Raw genomic sequence first — 23,881 nt, forward strand, 5'->3', positions numbered from 1 at the left:
ATGTACGAGCAAGAAGCACAATGTTATATATATATGCGAATAAGTTCATAGAATTTCTGTCCAATTATCTTCTTTCAGGAGATTTGGACGGTAGAGCAGCATATATACATTTCGTCCTTATTAGGACTCTTCAGCACTGCATACTGCCATATATATCGAGATAAAATTTCATTTTTAACCTGATGATGAGCAGTTAAGACTCGAAAAGCTTTGTTTGAATAAAATCAAATTTTTGTGTTGTTTATTTATTTTGAATCATGATTTAGTGGCTTGGAGAAAAAAAAAAAAAAAAAAAAAAAATCGAGATACACGTTTTTAGAATGAAAGCCTATACCAATTTTATGGCATTCTTAGAAGCATTTCTATCTATAAATGGCAAATCAATTTTAAAATGATTTTTATCAGCACTATTCATGAAGAAATTGGCTCTTCCAGAAAAAATTTGATATAGGGGGTGGATGACAGGGATTTTCAGATAAAAAAGCACTCAGAAATCCAGTTAATTTTTCAAAGTGCTTCGGAAATTCCGCTTAATTTTTTATTTGAGTCCTTGGGAATTCCACATAATTTGTCAAAATTTTAAAAAATGTATCGGAAATTTCAGATTTTTCCACCAAAAAATTGATTTTGTATCGGAAATCCAGGAGTTTCAATTGCTTTTGTATTGGAAATCCAGGAATTTCAGAAAAACATTTTGCCTCGGAATTCCGCCGTCGTAATTGTAATTTGATATTATCTTCTTGATTTCTGTCCTAGCAGGACACAGAAGGCCCGAAACCCTACGCTCAGGAGCTCAAGTCACTTCCTAAAAAGAAATCAACAAACTACATGACAGCAAGGAAGAAGGTGGGTGGTCCGCCCTAACCAAGCCTACTCTGTTTAATGACCTTAAAGCAGTCTTGTTTTAAGCGATCTAGAGGGGCTAAAATTATTCAAAATTTTTTACCACCCTTAGTCAGTATATCATGGCCCTATCACTTTCAAAGTGGATTCACGGCTCATGAATAACCAGCAAAGAAATCCCATGTCATTCTTTCATTGAAAACTAAATTATCATAAATATATACATTACAAAACTGTTAAATTTACGACCCTTACCGGAACAAATTTGACCAATTTTGACCAAATTTCGATCTTTCCGAGGGTATAAAGTTGAAATTTTCCTATTTCTCCGACCCTTAGTGGGACTGAAATTTGATTTTCTGATTTTTCCTACCCTTAGGGGGACTTTGGAAATCCAAAAAAGGTACCCAGAAGGGTAGCACATACCGTACGCTCCATTTGACTAAGTATCCCCCGGGAAAGTACTTTAAGGCAATTTTGAGAAAAAAAGTCTCTACGCATTAAGGTTGCAATTTCTAATGCTAATGTTTGAGAAAACCAAATAGTCCTCCTTCTTCTTTGAAGATCTTCCTGAAAATATAAGAAAATAAATGACAAAAAATTAAGCAATCTAAAACCTAAAAATCTGGGGCCACTTGAAACAATCTTCATATGCATAGAAACATTTGAAAACTGAAACACGAAAAGCGATACAATTAGTGGCCCCACCTCAAACGAAAGACACATTATGCAAATCGGTCTCTGAAAATACCCCCTTCTCACAGACCGACTTGGAAACCTTCCCACTCGGAAAATTGGCCAAAACATCGTCCCCAGTGGAAGATTATACTCTGATTTTTGTCCCCGCTGAAAATAATCAGATAACTGTCTAGACAAAAACAGTTGCAGAAACTGAAACAGTTCATTGTATTTACGTGATAGTGACAAAAATAGTTTTATTGAGATTTCTCCGAGGTGGATGGGCCACATGAAACCAAGTTTAGCAATGGAACTGCAACTTGCTTATATTTCATTTTGATGAAATTTCGTTTCAAGTGGCCTCAGACCTCAAAGAATTCAAAAACCCCTAGAGCAAAAACTTTTAAATATTGTTTGTTTGTGATAACCAACTGGTCGTGTTATCTTTTCATTTCACTACCCCCAGACAAAATATCCAATATCCCGTACAATGATTTTCTGGAAGAACCCGTTCTATTGAATTTGACTAAAGTGTCTATTTTTTTGCGACCCTACCTAGTTTTTTGCAGAAATTAAAAAAAAAGCATCGACGAGACTTTTGTACTTACTTTTTATGTTTCAATATTTGCTTGAACTCGTTGATTTGTTTCCGACTTTCCTTCTCAAATTTTTCAAACTCAAGAAGTTCTAAATCGATTCCAGGCTGATTAATTAAATATTTAAAAAGCTCTGGTAAATGTGAAAACATTGCTATGTTAAGTGCGGATCCACTGTGCTTGTTTGTTCCGGCTTTGGCGTTCAAAAGGTTAGGATGAAACTGTAGTAGGATTGGTATGGATGGGTGGATCCCGTGAAGATTACATATCAAGGCTTTTGACCAATACCTTTTCATATCCTTTTCCGTAATTTCGCTTTTATACCTGTAAAGAAAAAAAGGTTTACTACCGTCGACTCTCGTTTATTCGAACTCGAAAGGTGAATCTTATTTGTTCGAATTACAGAGAGATTCGAATTTATAGAAAGTATTTTTAAAAGGGTTTCTCCTTTAGGGGAACCGGAAACAATTTTGAACTATAGAAAGATTCGAATAATAGAAGTTCGAATAAGTGAGAGTTTGCTGTATTATCTAAGGGCGGACGGGCGGATGGGTGGTAAATATATCATACTGAGTTTAAAGTCGCATTTATGGGTGTACAGGGAGGAAACTGTTGCGAGTAAGAGTTACACATATCCACTTGTTACAGATCCACTGGGACCCTTTCCCAAAGGAAAAATTGGTCAAAATATTGTCCCCACTGAAGATAATCAAATAAAAAAATCCTCGCTGCGAAATATTCACTATTTTTCCAATTTCACTGAATTTAATATATGATACCTCGTTAAAACAAACGCCAAACATTTGTTACTTCTCGACATTATGGAATGGTTGATTAAATCACTGATTTTTGGTTTCACATTGCGGTGTTTGTTGATTGTTTCCACAAGCTCCATGATATCGTCAACACTAATTGGACCACTTATCAATTTGCTTGTCAGTATTCCTAACATAAAAAGTGATGGATAATGGATCTCGTGTGCTACTTAGCCTAGAAAAAAAAGCGACCGTGGCATGAAAATAGAGCATCCATACGAGCTATACGAAAAGGGAGCCTTCGGGTCGCCCTTGACTGCGGTCGCAAAATTTTTACTAGCCTAGAAATCTTAGCCAGATCGATTCAGTCACTTGGTAAAATCTGATAGTAAGTTGTGACTGAATATCAGTTTTTCAAGACAAATTTAAAATTTCGTACATCATAAAAATCATTAAAGCACCGATAACGCTATATATTGCCGTCAGCCGTATCTTGGCCTAGTAAAAACTGGCTTGGTTAACCAGGCTAATGTGTTACTCATGTGTCTGCTTTTCATCTTAGTGTTGTTGTATTGTCTCGTTTTAGACTCAAGATAAGCGAGGTAAATAAAACAAAAGCATTTGTACACCCATGTATCAGTGACCCGGTGTTATTCGACCCGTTAGATAATCCAATGAAAAAAATTGCTAAAAATGGCCTAGTTTTAGATCCCGAAGAGATGATGATTTAAAGGTTTTATTTTTACATAAGTGTTCCCGTTTTATATCAGACACGTATTTCATATCAGTGTCTTGCCATTGTTATATTGTGCTGAAATAAACAAAAAAATGTTTTTCTTTTCCACTTTCCTACCAATCTTGCTCCACATCCGTGTCTATCCAATGTGAAAAAGCTTGTAAATTAAAATTGAAGAGTAAAAGCAAACATCACTCAAATGTCATTCTTATTTAAAAACAAAACCTTTAAACCGGCCAATAATCATTGACATTCTCTTCCTAGGTCAAAACTTGGAAATTTGTTGTCTCACCCAAATCAATGCATTAAATTTTTATTCTTCATTGCCAACTCGGTGGATTTCAAAACTTTACTGGGTCACCGAGACAGCGGTGAATTTGTTTTAAACAAGGGGTAAAGATATTATCTATGGTTGATAAAATGTTTTTTTTTACAAAAACAAATGTTTTACCTTGATCCTCAAAGTGACCTTGGAAACTAAAAAAGAAAAAGAGATGTCGCATTTAGAGTTTCTTCAACTTCTTTCCCTTCATATTAAATCAATTAGTATATGTAATCACATGATAACGAGTGCAATTCGGAAATAATTGCACGAGTGAATTTTTTGTTTTTAATTTTTATTAAAAACTTGATTTTGAAGAAATAGTAGGGGGAATTTTGTTCGATTTTTTGGAATCGCTTGACTGTTTTGTTAGAAGCACTTGTTATACATTTTTTCTCGGGTTAATAAGGCGCGCCAAATAAGAAAAAATAACCCAATCGTGCGATTATACTGTTTAAAGCCTACAGACCTCTCTCTCAGATCTTCTTTAAAAAATATTTTTACTTCTCAACAGGCAAACTTGCAGGTTGATCGCCGTTCTTCTTTGTGTCTTGAAGCCTTAAACAAATATTTAAACATAATGAAATTCATCTCCCGTGTTACTATGGTTTTTTCACGGTTTCCGTAATTCTTGGGGCGGTTGGTTGCGTCCCGCCCATTAAGTTTAAAGCCACGAAGGAGCTAGAGATGAATATTTAGCCCTTTTCAAGCAAGAAAATGTGAAGCCTTAAGATTTGCGCCACATTAAGAATGATGGATTTAATCTAGTCCGTTCTTTGTTTTTTAAGCGGCACATTTTTCGAAATCTGGCGATAGATTTTACTGAAAACCACGTCGGCCACGCGTGAAAACGGGACGGGAAATTATTGGCTTCATATGCAATCAAGGAGTTTCGGGTCTGCCCCTTGGGGGCTTTGAAAGTCAATGGTCCTGCCCACTGATTCAAAGTTTGCCCCCTTATTATGCCTACTGTCAGAAAATAAAGAAATGAAAATCCATATTTGAGAAGAAAATTTACTTTCGAATTTTTTCTAGCTTGGGAGTAAGGTCTTCAACCTCCCTCTCATATTTCTCCATATCGCTAACCCGTTGATTAAGAATATCGCGCGCTTCACCAATTGTTTTACGGATTTTCCATCTTCGTTCATTATATTCATCTTTCTTCATGAGCATTATCATCTTTGCGTCTGAACAGTTGATGCAATGCTTCAAAAGTTCTTCTCTTTTAAGCTTGAAAATAAAATAAACTGTTAGCCAGCTGGCACACGACGTTGTTTCAACGTTCATTTAACGTTTAATGGACGTTGTGAACGTTAGATAAACGTCGAATAAACGTTATGTGCCAGAAGGGTAGCGGAGAACAAAGTGTGCGAGTTCAAAGTAAGGTGAATGTCCTACCTAAGTAAGTAAGTCTGCGACCGCAGTCGGAGGCGACCCGAAGGCTCCTCTTTCGATAGCTATCTACCCAAAGGTAGGGGAGGGCGCCACTCTTTCTCCCTGGATTTCTCCACTTACCCTTGATCCTTCTCTTAGTTGCCGAGCATCAAGCAGAGAGGCATCAAGTACCATTTTGGGAATCTTTGGTATGACCCGGCTGGGGGTTGAACCCACAACCTTGCGAACCGTAGCCGGATACTCTACCACTGTACTACGGTTGCTATGTTCTACCTAGCCTGTTAGAACAAATAAAAAATTTGGTTTAGTGGGAAGGTGCTGGCTATGCTTTACCGGGTGAATAACAAATAATTCGAAGCTTATTCCCTTCATTGAGAAAACAAACAACTTGATTTTTTATAGGAAAGCTAGGACTTCTTACCTTTCCAGGGCGCGATGCGTTGCACATAAATGATCCACAGCTAACAAGTTCTTTCAAACATCGTTCCCGGTGGGCAGCCATCTTGAAAAAGAAATGGATTTATCTAAAGTCGTGTAGAGGTTGACTTGAATTTCGAAAATTTGTCGTAGATGGATGTCGTGATTTTAGTCCAGAGAAGGCAAACAATAAGTCATAATTTCGGGATCGGCAAGAATTATTCAAAGGGTGGCGAAAACCTTGAATTTTAGGTGGTGGAATTTTGGTTTTAAACGGTGTAATGGGAATTTGGAAAAAATGACGGCATGGCAGAAACGGGCATCCTCTAAATCCCAGCCTCATCCCCCCAAATTTGGGACCTGTTCGGCACATAAATAATATGATCAAAGGATATAACAAATTTAGGAACCTTATCCTCTGGAACTTGAACAGAACATCCATTGTTTGGACATTCTATTGTACACGAGTGACCCTAAAATAAAAACAAGAAAAATAACAAAAAAGTACACGTAAGAACATAACGCTTCGGTGGCCAAAGTTTTAAGAACAAGCAAGTTAGGAACATTTTAAGGCTTTGAGGACTATAAAACACCTGATTTCTTAGGAAAACGGACAAAAATACACACAAAATGTCTAAATAAGAACATGTTAAGAACATTTTTCAAAAATTTTGAATGTTCTTATAAAAAAATGTGTAAATCGTTTCAACAGAATAGCGCTTCGTCGTGCAAACGTCACGATTATTACTTCTCTCATTTGACCGAAATTCAATCCCACAATCCTTTTTTGTTTTAATTCAAAAGTCGTGAAAGTTATTACTTTTTCTTTGTAATTGAGTGTAATTTGCGTGCAAGCATAATTAACGCAAAGGTTGACGGGATTGAATTTAGGTCAAACAGAAAAATCAATGTCTATTTTTAGATTCGCTACGGTATGCTATTAATCGATTTTTAGGAAAATTTCATTTTTCGCGAAATTAACTTTCGCGAATTTCTTGTTTAATACTTTACCTGGCAGAAACTTTCGCGAGAAAATGCCAAAAACGCGAAAAATGCGCAAGGTTTCTGCCAGCGAAAGTTTCTGCACTTAAAGCAAACGATATAACCTTCTTCGCGCCATCAAGCCAGCTATTTGCTGGCAAGGAATAGAAAATACGTACTTTTTTACTTTCATAATTTTTCCCACACTCTTTACAAGTAGCGAAACGATATTGACAATTTTCTTTGTGTTCTTCAAGTTGTCCACGATTTAAGACTTTGTAGCATCCTTGAAAAGGACAGTTCGATGGCGTGAAATCACACTCAAGCTTGTGCTCCTGAATATACCAATAAATGATTTGAAAAAGATAGCAACATCTACAATAAAAAATATCTTCAAAGAAGCTGAACATAACATATTTTGTTAAAGGATTGTTTTAAAGCAAATTTCAAATCACACTCCATTTCTGGAAAAAAGAGTTAAAGCTCGATAAAATTTGCATATCAAGTCTTCTTTACCCCATATCTAGTAGGGAGCCAACCCTTACATAGGTTCAGCCCCCCCCTTATTTTTTGGGGGGGGGCTAAGAAATATTTTGGCCTTTAAAGAGCCTGGGGGCTAAAATTACCAAAATATTTGGGGGGACCTAGATTGTTGGGGGGAGCCTAGATGATCTGACTGAGACTCTGGGGGCTGTTCAGCTTAATTCAAAAGATATCTTATCTTACTATTAAATCAAATATAAAAAGCAAAAGACTTGTAAACATAAATATTAAAACAAGTAAAATTTAGTTTTCATTTATCAGTACTGTAGTCGCATATATATTTTTTTGACTTCTCTCTACGGGGGCGGGAGAACAATGTTTTTGTTTTTGTTTATCTTGGGACCTGAAGTGTTAGGGGACCTAGCACAAGGCAATTTTTTGGGGGGAGCTAAATTGTTGGGGGGACCTTACTTTGTTGGGGGGAGCTAGAAACCTGGCTGAAGCTATGCGGGTATGTAACACCTTTCGTTTGGTCACAAGTGCATGTGATTGGCTTGAAAGTAGATATAAGATTTTGAGAGTTTTGAGAGGAGCCATGAATAAGGTCTGGCAAAATGTTTTTTCAGTCAACAAAACGGACATTTCAAGTTAAACCCCTACCCTCTTAAATAGGTAAAAATTGTGATGACTTTTTTAAAAGGAATTCAAAGAAAATGATTGATACCAGCTTGATAATGCTTGAAATTCCGAGAAAAAAAGTGTACTACAATTATATATTCTACTTCACTTCACAACTCTTTAACTGGCAAGTTGAGATTCTGACTTACGAGTATTGGGATCTTCCAGAAAAAAATTGTATATGGAGGGGGGTGGATATACCAATTTTCAGTGATTTACCCCCCGGACAAGGCAAACTTTGATGATTTTTCGCTACCCCCAGAAGAGTCTGGAAGAGTCCATTCAGCTAATATCTGGTTACTGTTAACCTGAAATTGTACAATGTGTCCTGTCCAAGAGCAGCCATGTTTTGAGAAATGACATTTAATCATCAATGAAGCCGTGATCACTTTGTCGGTGACTGCACTTCGACGAATCTAAAAATCAAGAAATGGCAAAAAGTTGTAGGATACACTTGACAGTATCCTAGGGACATATCCATAACGGCGTTGTGAACATTAGATTAACGTTGAAAAAACGTTGTGTGTCATCTGGGCGGAGTGGGAAAGGTCACATCAACGGATTAGAATAGGTGGATTAAGAACTCATAGAAAACACTCCTCGTTAGGTTATCAAACTTTTTTACGAGTTTGCTAGCAATTAAAACTTGATAAGTTGTAAAAAAGTTGTGAAAAATCATTACTTTCAACATTTTCATTGGTCATTACGTATCACGTGGTACATTTTAAATAAGAAAATGCACTTTTTTAGCCCTTTCTATCCAATGCAGAAATTAGCCAAATAATTTGAAATTTATTTTCCTAATTCTAAATACAGTCTTCTTTCACCAGTATGCAACCCATTCGTGACCCATCGATAGTTTCTTAGTTATAGACCATACGTTAATTTTCACTTATCTGAAGATTGCCATTGACAAAAGATTAAAAATTTACATTAAAACTGGTCTAGCGTTTGTTGATGCTAAAACTTAAGTGCAGGATTTAAAATATTTGCAAAATCATCAAAATTGATCGAATCATAGGACAAATTCGTTTTCGAAACTGTATAAATTGGAAAATTGTTCTTATAAAAACAATGAAAAAACTAAACGAGGAGTGCGCAGAGTCATTTACAGATTTTTCTTGTAACAATGAGAAGACAATGGATCTCTCTTGGGAGCAACGAGAGAAGTTAATCCACCTATTCTAATCCGTTGGTCACATAGAGTTAAAGCGAGTCATTCTGCTGAATCAATAGGATGATTAGTCTGAATCGCAGACCTCTACATAACCGCAGGTAGTATAATAGTGAAGTTAAGTAATCCGGTAAAATCACGACGACGAACGAACATTTAACAGGCTAGTGAATTTCAACCAATCAAATTTCGTATTTTCACTAGCCTACATTTTTCGTCCGTCGTCGTGATTATCCTTGTATGTAGTCTGAATCGCAGACCTCTACAAAACCGCAGGTAGTATAGAAGCACGAATTCGTTAGAGGATGTAAGCAGCCTATAGGATGATTTGTTTGGTTCATTGTTCATTTGTCAAGAGCTTGAGAGTATTTATAAGAATGGTTCGAAAAAAATTTCTTGGATGGACACAACATCTATAAATCCCTGATCTTTAAGAAGTGCTAAGTAGAAAATAGTAAGACACAACGATGCAATTACCAAAAGTTTTTATCAACAACGGGGAAATAAAAACATACTTGTTCGATGAAGTAACTTTGATGGCAATCTGGACATTCATAAAAATCAGTCTGTTCATCCAAAGATTTTCCAGCCCTAAAAAAGCAAGCGAGTTTATGTATCAACACAAAAAGTAACTGAAACAATTGATAACAATCCGCAATTATAACCCGCAAAATTAAATCAAAATTAACCGTCCTGCCACAGAGATCACAGCATATACAATGCAGTCTCCATAACTCGAACACGCACGGGGAACACAAATTTGTCTAAGTTGAGGTAAATTTTGAGTTATGGTGCTCATAAGGCATTCTTAACTGAAGAGACCATAAAACTTGTTCAAGTTATAGAGACATTCGAGTTATAAGAGGTTCGAGTTAAAGAGACTCCACTGTATAAACTCGCTAATGATTTAAAATTGGCAGATGAGAACCATGTCAGCGTTGTATAGACATTAGATGGACATTGTCTTGGTCAACACTGTGGTAGAAACTACAAAATATCTTAGCCACCACATACAAACTTGAAGAGACTTTTGCTTTGGAAGGTATACCAGGTTACTGTAGGGTTAGGCACCCGGTGAAGGGGGGGGCTGCTACCCTTGCTCACCGACGGGGGTGTTCCACTGAGGTCCGAAAAATGGATCCTACGTGGGACTGGTGGAGGAGAAAAAAGGTACCCTGACCGGCGGCACATCCCCGTACCCCTTTTTACCCAAGTAGCCCTCCCCCGGAGGGTTAGGCTTTAAAGCTCTTACTTCGATTTTGGATCCATGTGCCATTCCCACAGACAAGCTTGACAAAACATATGAGTGCAAGGTAGTTCGGTTGCTTCTCGTAAAAGCAATTTACAAATGTTACAACGAAATTCACTGACTTCTTGTCCAGCAAGCTCGAAACTGTAGCCTTTCGCTTCCATTTTCTTCGGTTTTACATTTTTTATTTTGATTTTTGTTTATATTACATATTCTAATTTGTTTGCTGAAAAAAACAAATGTCTTAGCATGAATCAAGTACACTTTAAGGTATCATCATCATCATCATCAAATTCTAGCTTCAAATTATATACAGTGGAATCGTGGAATCTTCATAACTTGAACAAGAACAGGGAATACAAATTTGGTCGAGTTAAGAGGCCCCCCCAGTCACCTCTCAAATCACGCAATCACGCAAAAAAAAATTCCAAATCACGTTATCACGCAAAATTTTTCTTTAAATCACGATCACGCCAACCTTTTTTTTTATATGGCTAGATATAACGGGAGTATAACTAACACCAAACTTGTTACTTCGGTTACTATCAAAAGAGTATCAAAACAAAGGCAATGTAAACTCGATGGTAACCTTGTAATAATTTTTGTTTAGTTTACAGTGCTCCATGCAAACCACGTGCGATGGTTAAAGTTAAACTTTGTTCGAAATACATAAATGCAAAATGAAAAAGTACAATTTGTAAACCTAAGCAATATATTTTTTATTAAATGTAATACTTCTGCCGTATCGAAAAGATCGTCCAAGTAAAAAGGTTGCATCACTTGAAATCGAATCAATATGATTTGAATCGCCATTCACAATTGTTTCATTGTCATCATTATCACTTTCGGATTCATATTCTGGGATTTCATCTCGGTCATCTGCTTGTACTTGTTCGTTTGTATCATCTCTTGTATTTTTAGTAGTTCTTTTAACTGTTTCAGAATTGGGAGTGAGTTCTTCGTAATATGCATTCTCGGGTAGAGTGCCTGCTCGAGCCATCGTTGTTTCTTGCCGTCCACTCCGTTATTTTACGACTGCACCATTAATTGATGCCCACTCTCTCATTTCTTGCTTTTGATCTTGAGATATTTTGTTTTGGTATTATTTCCTCGTTTTGGGAAATGTTATATCTTCCAATTTCTTCACTGCTGTTTCAGAAACAGGATACCATCTTTCCCTGCTTGTAAAATAGTGAGTGCTCCAGTTTGAAATAGCCTTGATAGATTCTTTGATAGACGAAGAAAATGATTGTGCATATTGTACCATGGTTTTTGTTCCTTGTTTCTTGTTCAGCCAATGTCATACAACTTAATAGATTGGTTCTTTGATACTGGTATGTTTCAACATTCTCCTTCAATTTCTTCAATCCCCACAGCAAGATCTTAATAGACTCTGTTGTTGCTGCTGAAATACTTCCTTCTGGACCATTAAGGCTTTTTTGATGGTTGACTACAGACCGAATAGATTCGATGTTTGTAGAAATCATTTCATCACAGCTCGTAACCAATGATATTGCCTGTTCTAGTGACTTTAAGGAGTAAGTTTGATGCTTCTCATGAACGGAAAATGCATCGGCAATTTTTCCCATAAGCCCCTTAGAAACTGTGCAGTTTGTTTTAAGGTTATCAACATTTTGATTGACCCAACACGCTTGTCAACACAGTAAATGACGTGATCAAATTCGACAGCAATCCCAGTGCATTCGTAAAACCTGCAAAAACCTTTTTTTTCCAGCAAAGATTTCAAGACCACTTTTGTTCCAATAATACAAGCAAGTTTTAGAAGGGAACAGAAAACCATCTTTGTATGAAACGATACATTTAGGACTTTGATCCACAAGAATTTGGTTGATCAAATTTGTCTCCAGTCCAACAGTGATACACCTCTGTTGTGAGATACAATAAGATCAGTACCCATTGCTTCAATCTCCACTACTTGATTCCATTCAGAGAGATAAGTTATCTTATGGCTGATGTTTGCCTCCATACCAATCGAATTAGATTTCATAGAACATAATGAAATAAATTTCACATCTCCAAAAGCGACATACACTCCATCAGAACTGATGAATGATAGAGCTTCTGGTTGATAACCAAACATATTCTTCACCGTCATAAAACTTCACTTCATTTTCCTTATGGTGTTCGTACTTTTGCTGGTAAACAGCTTTTTGGTGTCTCAGTAGACGTTCTCTACAAGATGTGAGGGTGCCATTAGAAGGAAGATTGAATAGAGCCATTTTCTCAGAAATAGCTTTCTTAGAAGTAATTTTATTTACTGCTACTTTTGGATCAGAAGCTTTATCGACAGGATGGAAGTAAACCGAGGATCCGCCATAACAATATACAATACCACTTTGATCGGATTCTGTCAACATCGCAAACATCAAACAGCTTGATAATCTCACCGATAGGATTATGCAATTTGGCTTTATATATTGTTGAGCCTGATTAATTTGCACATAAGAATAATAAATATCCATGCATACCAACTGCTACCGACGATAAGTTTGCGGTACTTTGCGTATGCTTCTTTACGGTTCAGTTGCGTGTAACGGATTGTTTCTGGGACTATCGTGTGCGTCACATTGTCTGAAAGTTTTTAATGAGAATATATGTCAAAAATTTCTGAATCATGTTAAGTGAAAACTACTAATCCGTTACACGCAGCTGAACCGTAAAGAAGCATACGCAAAGTACCGCAAACTTATCGTCGGTAGCAGTTGGTATATTAAAAGGTTGTTGCTATATGTTTTATATCAAAAGCCTTTCGATGTTTTTAACTTTCTTAAGAGTTCCAACATGTTTCGAAAAAACCTGTCCTGATTTGAAAAAAGTTGTCCTTAATAAGGAAAAAAACCAATAGTTATAGGTGTTGGGTTCGATCTAATGGAATAACATACCTAAACTTTCAATATATGTCAGGAGAGCTGGATTACAGAGAGCGAGAACAGCTGAATGATTTTGACGGTCCCTGTTGCGAACAAAGTCATTACTTTTGAGATGAGATTGGATTTGCTTTCGAACTTCAGGATCAGCCCTGTTTCTCAAAGTATAAAACAATGAAAGGCAACCACGTTCATTGAGCAATTGTAGATACCAATTTGCGAAAATAGCCTTGCATGTTTTAAGTACATGCGGTACGTCTGGAAGAAGTGAAAGCAGTAAAAGATACGGATCAATAGATTTGTCAGTGATCCCTTGCTGAAGCTGTTTCAAACAAAGTTTATTACCAGATTCGCAATCGACGGTTATAACAAGTACTACCCGTTTAATATATTTTATGTCATACTTGAGACAATTTTCACAGGCTCTGAGCGACGGGACAACATGTGTCTGCCCTTTTAATGTACACTCAGCGCACACGTTGTCATTTTTGAAGCACTCGTCACAGTAGCTTTCGCATATGTTGAATGTATCGTTTGCTAATATCATTTCTGGATCTTCTACTTTTCTTGCACAGTTTTCAAACATTTGTATCAGTCTTACTTGATTAATGAACGAACTCTTAATGTTATCACCTGACTTTCCATTTTTCGAGCTGTAATTGACAGCAATTGGTAGAGAGACGTCGTTATCCAAGCTAGTGACAGATGAAACCGCACGAAAAACGTATATTTACGGCCTCGGATTCTTATAAAGTAAACAAAAATGATTTTTGGATAAAAAATGTTTATCACGCTCACGAAACACAGTCTCAATCACGTAATCACGAGTTAAATTTCTTATCTATCACGATCACGTTCGTTCCTCCCATCACGCAATCACGCATTTTAAAATCTCAAATCACGAAATCACGAACTTAAAAAACGCCAATCACGCCATCACGAAAACTGCTGGGGGGGCCTCAGTTAAGGAAATTTCGAGTTATGGAGTAAAGTTTATAAGGCAGACACTTCTGTAGAAATATAAGATAAAGGGAGAGTAGGCTACAGTATGCAAGTGTGTGGTTTCTATCCTTGGCCAGGTTATACAAATGGCTCTAGAAAGGCTCTAGAAGGGTACTTTGATGCCTCTCCGCTTAATAGCCTTAATGCGACTGAAGAGACGAATCAAAGGTAAGTAACGCCCTCTCCTACTTTCAGGTAGTAGTATCGAAAGAGGATGCCTCAGGTAGCTTACGATAACGTCGGTACATGTTTTTTTATATAAGAACAAACTTAAAGGCTTCGATAGCCAAAATATTAAGAAAAAGTTAAGAACACTCTAAGGCTTTTGCGGACGCCAAAATCCCGATTTTTTAGGAAAATAGACAAAAATACTTGCGAAGTGGTGAAAATATAAACATTTTAAAAACATTTAAAAATAAAAACGTCAAAAACATCCAAAACATTTTAATGCATTTTCTAAGGAAAGTTAAGTAGGTAAAATGTCTTATATCTTTCACGGAAAATTTGTTATATTTTCCAAGGAAAATTAAATAAAAAACATTAGGTGACAAACAAGATGACTTCGAAAGACTTTTAATAGCTTTGAAAATTTGAAAATCAGAATTTTTGAAAAGGGAAAGAGAATGAAAAGAAAAAGGCGCAAAAAGGAATCGCAATCCACTTTGAAAATCGCTAGCTTCACGCGAGAATGGAAGAGTATTGATTTAAGCGTATTATGATATACCCGATGTTATCATCTGTGATACAATACACATACAGTGATAACAAAGGCGGGAAAATAGGGCAGTATACGAAAAAAAATCGTCGAAACTGACTCTACCGACTGTAAACTCTTTTCGGCAAAAAAATCCGTTTGACAAATTCCTTCGGCGTTGAACTTATTTCTTAGATTATAGTACATGTTTTTTTATAAGCATAACTCTTATAAGCATATGAAGGCTCAGATTTGCAAAATTCCCAAGCAAAGCATAAGCATATTATGTCAGCCTGAAATTTTTTCCAAGTTGCCATTTCTTATCTGTTTAAAAAGGTTTGGTAGAGGTCAAGCTGGCTACATTTCACTGCTCCCAAAATCTGAACAAATTTTTACGACATTTCTGAAATTTCACTAAAAACTTGGCTCGGGGTGAATCATGAGCATGATTCATAAGCATATACACGTTTTTTTTTTATTAGAACACAGTTTATAAGAACATTGAGGCTGAAATTCGTCAAAAAATTAAGAACATCTTAAGAACATGCCCAGCCTCAGTTTGGAAAAAAATGACAAGAAACTACAATTTTTTCCTCTTTTCAACCTTCAAGCAGTTTTAACCAAACTTAGGCATGGATTTTCTAAAATCGAGAGTCAAATATTGTCCAAATTGTACCAATTTTAAGTGCTCTTTATTTTGCATGATATTATTAATTTAGAGTAGTCTGAAAAATTAAGAACGCATTTCAGAACATTTTAGGCTGAAAATTGCTAAAAAAATAAGCACATCCAGGCTCAGCCAAATTTTAGGTGTTCTAATAAAAAAAGAAACGTGTAAACAATAAGCATAAACTATGCCTGGATGCTTTGAGAACTTAAGCATATAGTCGCGCGGCTGAGGTCGAAAAAAGTGGCTAGAAAATGATTTTCGTGATACACCTCTTAGATTCCACTTTTTTCGATGGAAACTCTCGAATTAGTATATGTAGATTCCAAAATCAAAAAGTTTCCACGATATTATCGTGCAAGTAACGAGTAAATGGCGATTTTTTGCGTTTCCAGGCAAAATTGCAAGGCCTGGAAATTCATGATTTTTGGGGGGTCTTCAAATTAAAAAAAGACCTATATCACATGATAGAGCTCTTCAAACTGAGCAAAAAAGTGTATTTCACCAAAGTCCCAACTTCTCTAGATCAAAAGTTATGGGCCTATTTGTGGTCAAAAAGGTGTTTAATTTTGCATAAATTAATGCAGATTGTGGGGAAATTCCCTGTTTTCCATCAGTTTTTTACCACAAATAGGCCCATAACTTTTGATCTAGAGAAGTTGGGACTTTGGTGTAATACACTTTTTTGCTCAGTTTGAAGAGCTCTATCATGTGGTATAGGTCATTTTTTTAATTTGAAGACCCCCCAAAAATCATGAATTTCCAGGCCTTGCAATTTTGCCTGGAAACGCAAAAAATCGCCAATTACTCGTTACTTGCACGATAATATCGTGGAAACTTTTTGATTTTGTAATCTACACATACTAATTCGCGAGTTTCCGTTGTTTTTTTTGGAATCTAAAATATGTATCACGAAATGAAACGTTTTTCGACCTCAGCCGCGCGACTAATACTCGAGCCTGACCAAGGGGTATACACTTGCTTATAAAAAAAACATGTAATTCGTCTTAGACTATAGCATAGTCGAATTATGATATAGATATGACGCGTGCTTGAATAATTGAATTACCTCAAACGAGATATTTATTGAACTACATAGTGAGTGAGAAAAACGTCGAGCTAAAATTTGTGGTATATTCGAAATCTTTTGACATTTTCGTTTGAAATTTGATATGACATGTAGCTGACACTTATATTGTTTTGATTTATAAGCGGTTTTATCTTTCAAGTGATTGAATTTTCTCTAGTTTCTTAGGAAACATGGCCTCGTGGCCCAACGGATAAGGCATCTGACTACGAATCAGGGGATTCCAGGTTCGAATCCTGGCGAGGTCGTAATTTTCCTTTCCTTCTATAATCTAGAACAACACCTAAGCAACATTGAGACTTCCACCGGTAGGATGAGTACGTGTTTCACCCGTGAACCCTCAAAACACAACCAATTATACAGTTGGTAGTTTACAAAGGTTCTGTGTTTAACCCTCCCCCTTGGCAGTTGAATACAAACTGTACAGTGGTAGACTATGCTATAGTCTAAGACGAATTCGAAAAATAAAGAATAATCTGAAACACGCAAATTAGCAGTCGGGCGGAAATTTTGTCCGCGCGGGCGAAAAATAATCGGAGGGGCTCAATGTCGTAAACACAGACTCTATTTTCCGCCGCGCTACATATTACGTTTTATAATATACAACTATGTTTTATCATAATACTATAATTGCCCCCGCAGGAGCGTAGCGACGAGGAGGCACTCATAGTTTCACGCATAGATATTGGACTGGAATCTCAAAATTTTGCGAATTGTTTTGTTGTTGTCGTTGTTGTTGTTGTCGCGTAAGCATATCCGTAGTTAGTCTCTTCCGTAAATGTTCGGTTTTCTCCGGGACGGTAGTATACATATTTTCATATTACGTTATATGGTATTATCATTATTACATATTACAATTTTAGTTTTGATTTAGCTTTGAAAAGCTGAAGCGAGTGTTATAAATGCAAATCAAAACAGTGTATGATATAACACGAATTACAATATTACTTGTGCAAATCAAAACAAACAAAATGGCAGACTGGTTATGATGATGATGAGCTGATTCATTGTCATTGACTAGAAAAAGTGTTTTGTATGTCAAATTTTGTTTCTTGTCTTTGAAACTGAATACTAACTACTGTAATTTAGTCAGAAGTTCACTTCAGCAATGATTTCAATTCTTTTTCCAGAATCTTTAAAGAAATTTGCTTAAGTTTTCAAATGTACATTTGATATTTTTGTTCAAACTCTAATTTATTTTTGTCTGTCATTTTATTGGTAACTACCTTTATTGTTTATAGGGCTTCTTGAGCTTTAAATACCATCATATGGTCGTAACTCGAGAAAGTCCTTCTTAACTTAGTAAAACAACCGGCAAAGTACAAAAAAGATGAATGTACGCATATGTAAAGTTGAATCCAAACGTGGTTGACGTGGTTTCTTTTGGTCTTCAAAATAATTTACCTCACTTAGAGTGTTTTTACTCGTTAAACTTTACATGCGCACGTTAAACCTTTTCATGCAGTTGTGATAGCCTTAATAACTTACGCTCCAGTGGTTTGGTGAAATAGCTCCAAATTCTGGCTTTCTAAGTTAGGAGAGACCTTCCCGAAGGCATTTAACGGTGGTTAGACTAGATACACAGACAGTCATACAGAAACACCATAAAGGGAAAGTATATCGCTTGCTATAAACTCAAAAAGTCTAGCTTCCTGAAGGCACGTCTCTTCATTGTCTGCGCTGCGATCAGCTTGGAGAAAAGATTGCATCATGAAAAAGGACTATGCACTTGAAAAGAAATTTAGGCGCATTTTAACTTTTCTCGACTCTACGTCTGAATGAACCACAATGGCATTCCTTTACTTTTCTTTTGACCAACAACATAGAAGATTTTGCTTGAGAAGTGCAATCACAGCGTACGCTAGTGGAGCCCGCGCCTTAACTAGGATAAGTGAGTTTCTATTTCACCCAACTTAAGATGGCGCAGAACTTTTTGATAAATTTTATACGCAGTATCTTTAGTGAATAATAATCATGACATATATCGTTATAAGAAAGAAACTAGGAGAAAAAACAAACAGGAGATGTGAAAATCAGTAAGATAATGATACCATAACTTTTTAAATATATTTTTGAGAGGCTTTTCCAGCTTTTCCTTAAATTTTATTAAGTTATCAAGCTGCATGAATTCTTCAAGTATGTATTTTTTTATAATGGAATATAATTTTTTTTTTCAAGCAAACTAAACGCCTCGGGAAACGCCTCAATCAATAAATCAATCAATCAATCAATCAATCAATCAATCAATCAATCAATCAACCAATCAATCAATAATTAAATCAATCAATTATTCCTGATTATTTTTTAATGTTTAATCTTTAAAGCATTAAAGCTTTATAAGTGCATGACATGATCTTTATGTGGGGGCATTTAGTGAAAGCTATGACTAGTAATATATTATACGGACGATAGCATCGTCTAGTACAGTGGCAGAGGGCTCATAGGGCATCCGATCCGGGGTTGAGGGGATGGCAACTACCTGGATCTTTACACCATGTTTTATTGCTCCCTTGATAATTCTTAAAGTGCAATGACCCTAATTTTTCTCGAACTTCACGAAAACCCGATTTTTCAGAAAATCGGGGAAACATTTGAAAATTGGAAACTTTGCACAAAAAAAGCCCATTCGCGCATTCAAGCAATAAAACAAACAGCTGGGAGGGGGCCAGTAATGGAGATATGAAAACAGAACTATATTATAGTTTGTTCCAAAGAGACACGGCTTTCCCCTTGCACCGTTCCGTCGGTTACGTCTGTAGAAAATTCGTAGGTAAAAAAATCGCCATCAACGGATCAAGCGATTTTGTCGTCACTTTTTACTGACGAATTCTCCACTGACAAGGTATATTTGCTAGGTTCTGTTTATATATGAAGTGTTTTCGATTCATCCAGAAGCATCCACCGACGAAAAATTCGTAAATACCTGTTTTTATTTGCCAGCTGGAAAGATTTTTCGATTTTTCGAATAGATACCTCAATTTCCAGGGTACCAATTTTCTACTTAGAACAGATAAAATAATTATTATTCGTTACTAGAACAGATCGTGTTTATCCAGCCAAGCAAAGCTAAACAAAAGCCAATAGAACAGATACTATTTTCTGAGAAAAAAATAGAACAGATCATAAAATCGGATTTCCTGTGAAATATCTGTTCTTATTTGCCAGCTGGAAATATTTCAATCATAGAACAGATCATAAAAATTAGTTTTCTTGAAAATATCTGTTCTTACTTGCCAGCTGGAAATATTTTCAATGTTAGAACAGATCCCTAATTTCCAGCTGGAAACCTTTAGAACAGATCAGAAAGGATAGCGAGTGTTTACGATACGGAACTTATTAGAACAGATAACGAATTTCCAGCTGGAAAACTTATAGAACATATTAAATTGATGACCAAAGCGGGCAGCGAGGACAAGGTTTAGAACAGATAGTATTTTCCCAGCTGGATCAAAATTGAGGAGCATTTATTTTAGAGAAAAGATCGGCCATAATTTTTGCTTAGAACTGATCAGAAATTTCCAGGTGGTAGATTTTTATGTAAGAACAGATCAATAATTTCCAGGTAGACAACTTTCCCGTTTTTCTTAGAACAGATCGCTATTTTCAGCTGGGACATGCCTTTAGAACAGATATTTTGAAGAAACGCCTCGGTGGCTGCTTTCGTTCATCTACATTCTGACCTTGCTAATAACGATTGAGTTTTTGTATCTCCCCTTTTGGAGAAAGAAATAGTGCCTGGAAACAATTTATCGGAATAACCGAAGCGAAATCGGGGATACCTTAAGGGATAAGGAATTTTGGTCGAAAAGTTTTTTCAGGGGAAATTTAATGCGGCGGATGAAGGATATCAAATAATTAAAAAACTGTTTTAAGGCCTGAAATTGCACATATTCGGGGAATGAATACCGATATAAATTTGGCTGGAATTTAATTAGGCGGTTGGCGTGAAAGATACTTTAATATTTCGGGAACTTAATTGGCGGATCCGCAAAATCCACCAAATTTTCTTCCCCTAAGGTAGTTAATAGCTCAGTGCGTTTTGAAACCCAAAGGGCTGACAATAGTGAAAATAGTAAAATTTCACCAGGTCTGGTTTTGAGGTCTCCTGGGTTTTCACCAGCACAAGGGCAGAGAGATTTTATAATTGAAAAAAAAAGTTTATATCTTTCTAATAGTTGAGAATATGCGGATGAAAAATACTGTCTGGGATTGGAAAATTCGATAAATCTTGATCGGGTTCATTCATTATTCCATCAAGGCTTAAAAAAGGCAACTCTAGTCAGCCAGGATCTAGCCAAAAGAAAAAACTAACCGTTTCTGCTGCAGAAAATACCGTCTGGATCCATGACCTCACAGACAAACTTGACAAAACATATGTGTGTGCATGGTTGTTTGATTACTTCTCGTAAAGGTAATAGTTTTTTGCTTTATTTTTCTTTTTTTATTTTTCACTGAAAGAACAAAATAAAGCAATGAAAACCAGACGAAAATCAAGCTCTACTTTTGAAAGGGAAAGCATTAAAGTCAAATTTTCTTCGGCTTCGAGCTTATTTCTTAGATAGTGATTAAAGATTGAGGCGAAGTTACAAAAAAAAATTAACGATAAGGGCCGATAAAATTAGTATATTTTACTATAAATACAAGTGTTTATGCTGGGAAATGATAGATTACAAAATATTATAAAATATTTTCATAATTCTTAAATTCTTGCAAAATATATGAAAAGAAGACTCTCCTAAAAATGTGATGTCCTGGGTGAAGGATATATTGTCTGTGGGCAGCTTGTAAATAGTCATATTTTCTGTTATTATGTACACGGGGATTTACCTTACTGTCCGGGGTTAATCACTGAAAAATGTTATAAATGCCGAAACCAAATTTTTAAAGTTTTTTTAAAAACATCAGATTTATACTTAACAAATTTCAAACATGAAATACTCTTAGCGAATCCATAAAGTCTAACATTTTAGACTTAGCAGCGAATCTGTAAGTCTGATATTTCATAGTTAGCGAATCCGTAAGTCTTCAGGAAAAGCACAATGTTTGGAGATTTTTTCTACCAGAGATTGTCGGCTACTGATTGACGTTTGACAGATAAACTATTTTTATTTATCGATGATTTTTGATCAATTTTTTCATTTCTTTATTCAAACCATCAATCTCATCTGGTTTTTTATCTGAATTATTTTTCAAATCCACGTCAAGGTCTACTCTTGATAATAAGTACTTGGCTATTTCCACGTGGTCTAACTCTAGGGCCCAGTGCAATAAGGTGGCGCCATTTCCGTCCTGGATATTGGTCAAAGAAGAGTCTGTATCTAAAGCTACCTTCAATAAGGGTAACGTATCAATGCTAACAGCTATTTGAGCGATATTGAATCCATTGTGATCTTTGGTGCTTGGTTCTAAACCATTTTGAATTAACCAGAAAGCAATTTCAGGGCGTTTCTTTTGGGCGGCATGGTGTAAGAGGGTGTCACCACTACCATCTACTAATTTGAAAAGGTTTTGTGCCGTTGCTGTGTATTGGACGAAAGTTTTGAGGTCATCTTGTTGGATAAGTGTGACTAAATCTAATGGTAATAAAAAGGTAATGACATTCATTAAAACCACTTTCGTAGACGCCTGCTCTCGCTTGGTAAGTTCGTTTTTTTTCCAACCTCCTCGGACCTTATTTAGACCCCCCATTTATTAATTTTTGAAAATATTTTCAGCTGTAAAAGGATGAGTCCCTTATTTTGCTCTAAATAGCCAGTACTTTATTTTGGAGGTATCTAGAGGTACAATTTCCAACTCCCCCCGTTTATTTAGGTCCCCCGTTTATTAAGATTTAAAGATTTTTCCAGTACCCCCTTTGATTTCCTACCACCCTGTTTATTAGGCACAAAAAAGAAGGGGCCAGTACCCAGTAGCGTTGAAAATTACGAATAAAAACGACAGTATCTAAAAAACTTGACGCTTCACAGTACGATTTGGTTGAATTTAGCAAAACATTAACTTTGTCCCATACAATAAAACATAAGATAAACCCTATCAGAAATATTCAAATACAAATACACCATTTCAACAATTCGCAAAACAGTTGCGCATATATTTTATTGCTTTCCACTGTTTGGTCTGTGGAAGTGAACGAATACGTTTTTGACTGTGTTTCCTCAGGAAAAGTTCATTTTTTATGAGCTTTTCGTAAGTTCGGTCAAACAAAACCCTCTCAAATTTTCACGTATTTATGATATGCATGAACCTGAATTTTTTTTCCCAAAATGAACAAAGATCAATGTCCAAAGTTTGATGCTGAAAACCCACTTTCCTTAACCCCTCACATGTAAAACGTTTGTCTCCCCCCCCTCCCACAAAGTGATGGAGTGCGGCTCCAGTTTTGAATCACGGGAAAAGTGTACTCATCATACCTTTAAAATAAACGATTTTTCGTTCACCAGTATCAGTAGTAACTATGCCAAGCCTGAAAAAAAATTAATTAATCCAATTCACAAAAACATAAGTTGCACGAATTCCCTTGTATATCACAGCAAACACATGACAGAGAAAAATCATCCAAACAACTGCCCTTTGACATACAATTGATGCTCTCTAATTCGATTTTCAATCGGAATAGGGTTTTCATCGAATAAGGGAGTGTATCAAATAGTAGAGCGTCGTTTATGAGAGTTTCTTGTTGACGGTGACTTTAAATATTATCGAACAATGGAGCGTATCAAATAGTAGAACGTCGAATTAGAGAGCGTCAACTATATTTAAGAGAATAAAGCATACGAAAGTTAAAGTTACTTCGTGTGCCAGCTGTGTGACATCGCATGGGTAAATTAAAAGATTTCTGCAAAGCCCGAAGGGCTAAATGGCATGTTTGGAGGTTTTTCCAAGCAAAAAAAGTGAATATTGCAAAGAAGTTAAAGGGACATAACAGTACTTGCGAAATTTGTAAACAAACTGTATGCAGCGGATACAAAATCAAAACAAATGTCACATGTCAAAATAAAAAATCAAACCAAATATGGCTAATTTTGATTCATCAATTGTTTTACAAGTTTGTTTTGGACGCGTGATTTCAATTGTTCTCTTTAATGACACGTGGTTCGCGCAATGTTTACATTTTACTACTTTTATGTCCCTTTAAGAACATTCGAAGGCTTCAAAAACTTTGGATATTTTTATAATATAAAAGACGTGTAACAGGCATATTCACAATGAACCTTGAAAACGATTAAAAAACTCTAC

At 36.1% G+C, this 23,881-nt stretch overlaps 2 protein-coding genes and 1 non-coding gene across 4 annotated transcripts in view; 1 reads left to right on the forward strand and 2 right to left on the reverse strand.

Annotated features, from left to right (window-relative positions):
* LOC136802156 (acyl-CoA-binding domain-containing protein 6 homolog) overlaps nt 1–23,881 on the reverse strand; it is an 87,342-nt gene that overhangs the window by 61,121 nt on the left and 2,340 nt on the right. The window contains exons 3-4 of one of the 2 annotated variants that reach the window (XM_067058877.1): nt 23,056–23,108; nt 21,254–22,218 (exon numbers count right to left, since the gene is read on the reverse strand). The exons of the other annotated variant lie outside the window; for it this stretch is intronic. Coding sequence (XP_066914978.1) covers nt 21,755–22,218; nt 23,056–23,108 — 517 coding nt within the window. The 3' untranslated portion in view covers nt 21,254–21,754. Of the gene's footprint in view, nt 1–21,253; nt 22,219–23,055; nt 23,109–23,881 lie in introns of those variants that run through there. 2 annotated transcript variants of the gene reach the window in all.
* Nucleotides 991–10,511, reverse strand: LOC136802155 (TNF receptor-associated factor family protein DDB_G0268444-like). Its single transcript, XM_067058876.1, has 12 exons — nt 10,311–10,511; nt 9,574–9,649; nt 8,193–8,300; nt 6,903–7,058; nt 6,153–6,215; nt 5,747–5,827; nt 4,949–5,160; nt 4,435–4,488; nt 4,060–4,085; nt 2,897–3,062; nt 2,130–2,441; nt 991–1,413 (listed from the first exon to the last, which is right to left on the reverse strand). Exons 1-12 carry the CDS (start codon nt 10,469–10,471, stop codon nt 1,365–1,367), a joined length of 1,464 nt encoding a protein of 487 aa, XP_066914977.1. The 5' UTR covers nt 10,472–10,511; the 3' UTR covers nt 991–1,364.
* On the forward strand, nt 16,821–16,893 carry Trnar-acg (transfer RNA arginine (anticodon ACG)). Its single transcript has one exon. It is a non-coding gene; the product is annotated as a tRNA-Arg (tRNA).

The sequence above is a fragment of the Clytia hemisphaerica genome, unplaced genomic scaffold (genome assembly GCF_902728285.1).
Source record: "Clytia hemisphaerica strain Z4C2 unplaced genomic scaffold, Clytia hemisphaerica genome assembly, whole genome shotgun sequence".
Classification (NCBI taxonomy): Eukaryota; Metazoa; Cnidaria; class Hydrozoa; order Leptothecata; family Clytiidae; genus Clytia; species Clytia hemisphaerica.

Coding starts and splice junctions, on each gene's coding strand:
- LOC136802155 (XM_067058876.1), bottom strand. CDS start 10,471: ATGGAAGCGAAAGGCTACAGTTTCGAGCTTGCTGGACAAGAAGTCAGT. Junction 6,216..6,902: donor AAAATTATGAAAGTAAAAAA/GTACGTATTTTC, acceptor TTTTTATTTTAG/GGTCACTCGTGTACAATAGA. Junction 4,489..4,948: donor AAGCTAGAAAAAATTCGAAA/GTAAATTTTCTT, acceptor TATTTGTTTAAG/GCTTCAAGACACAAAGAAGA.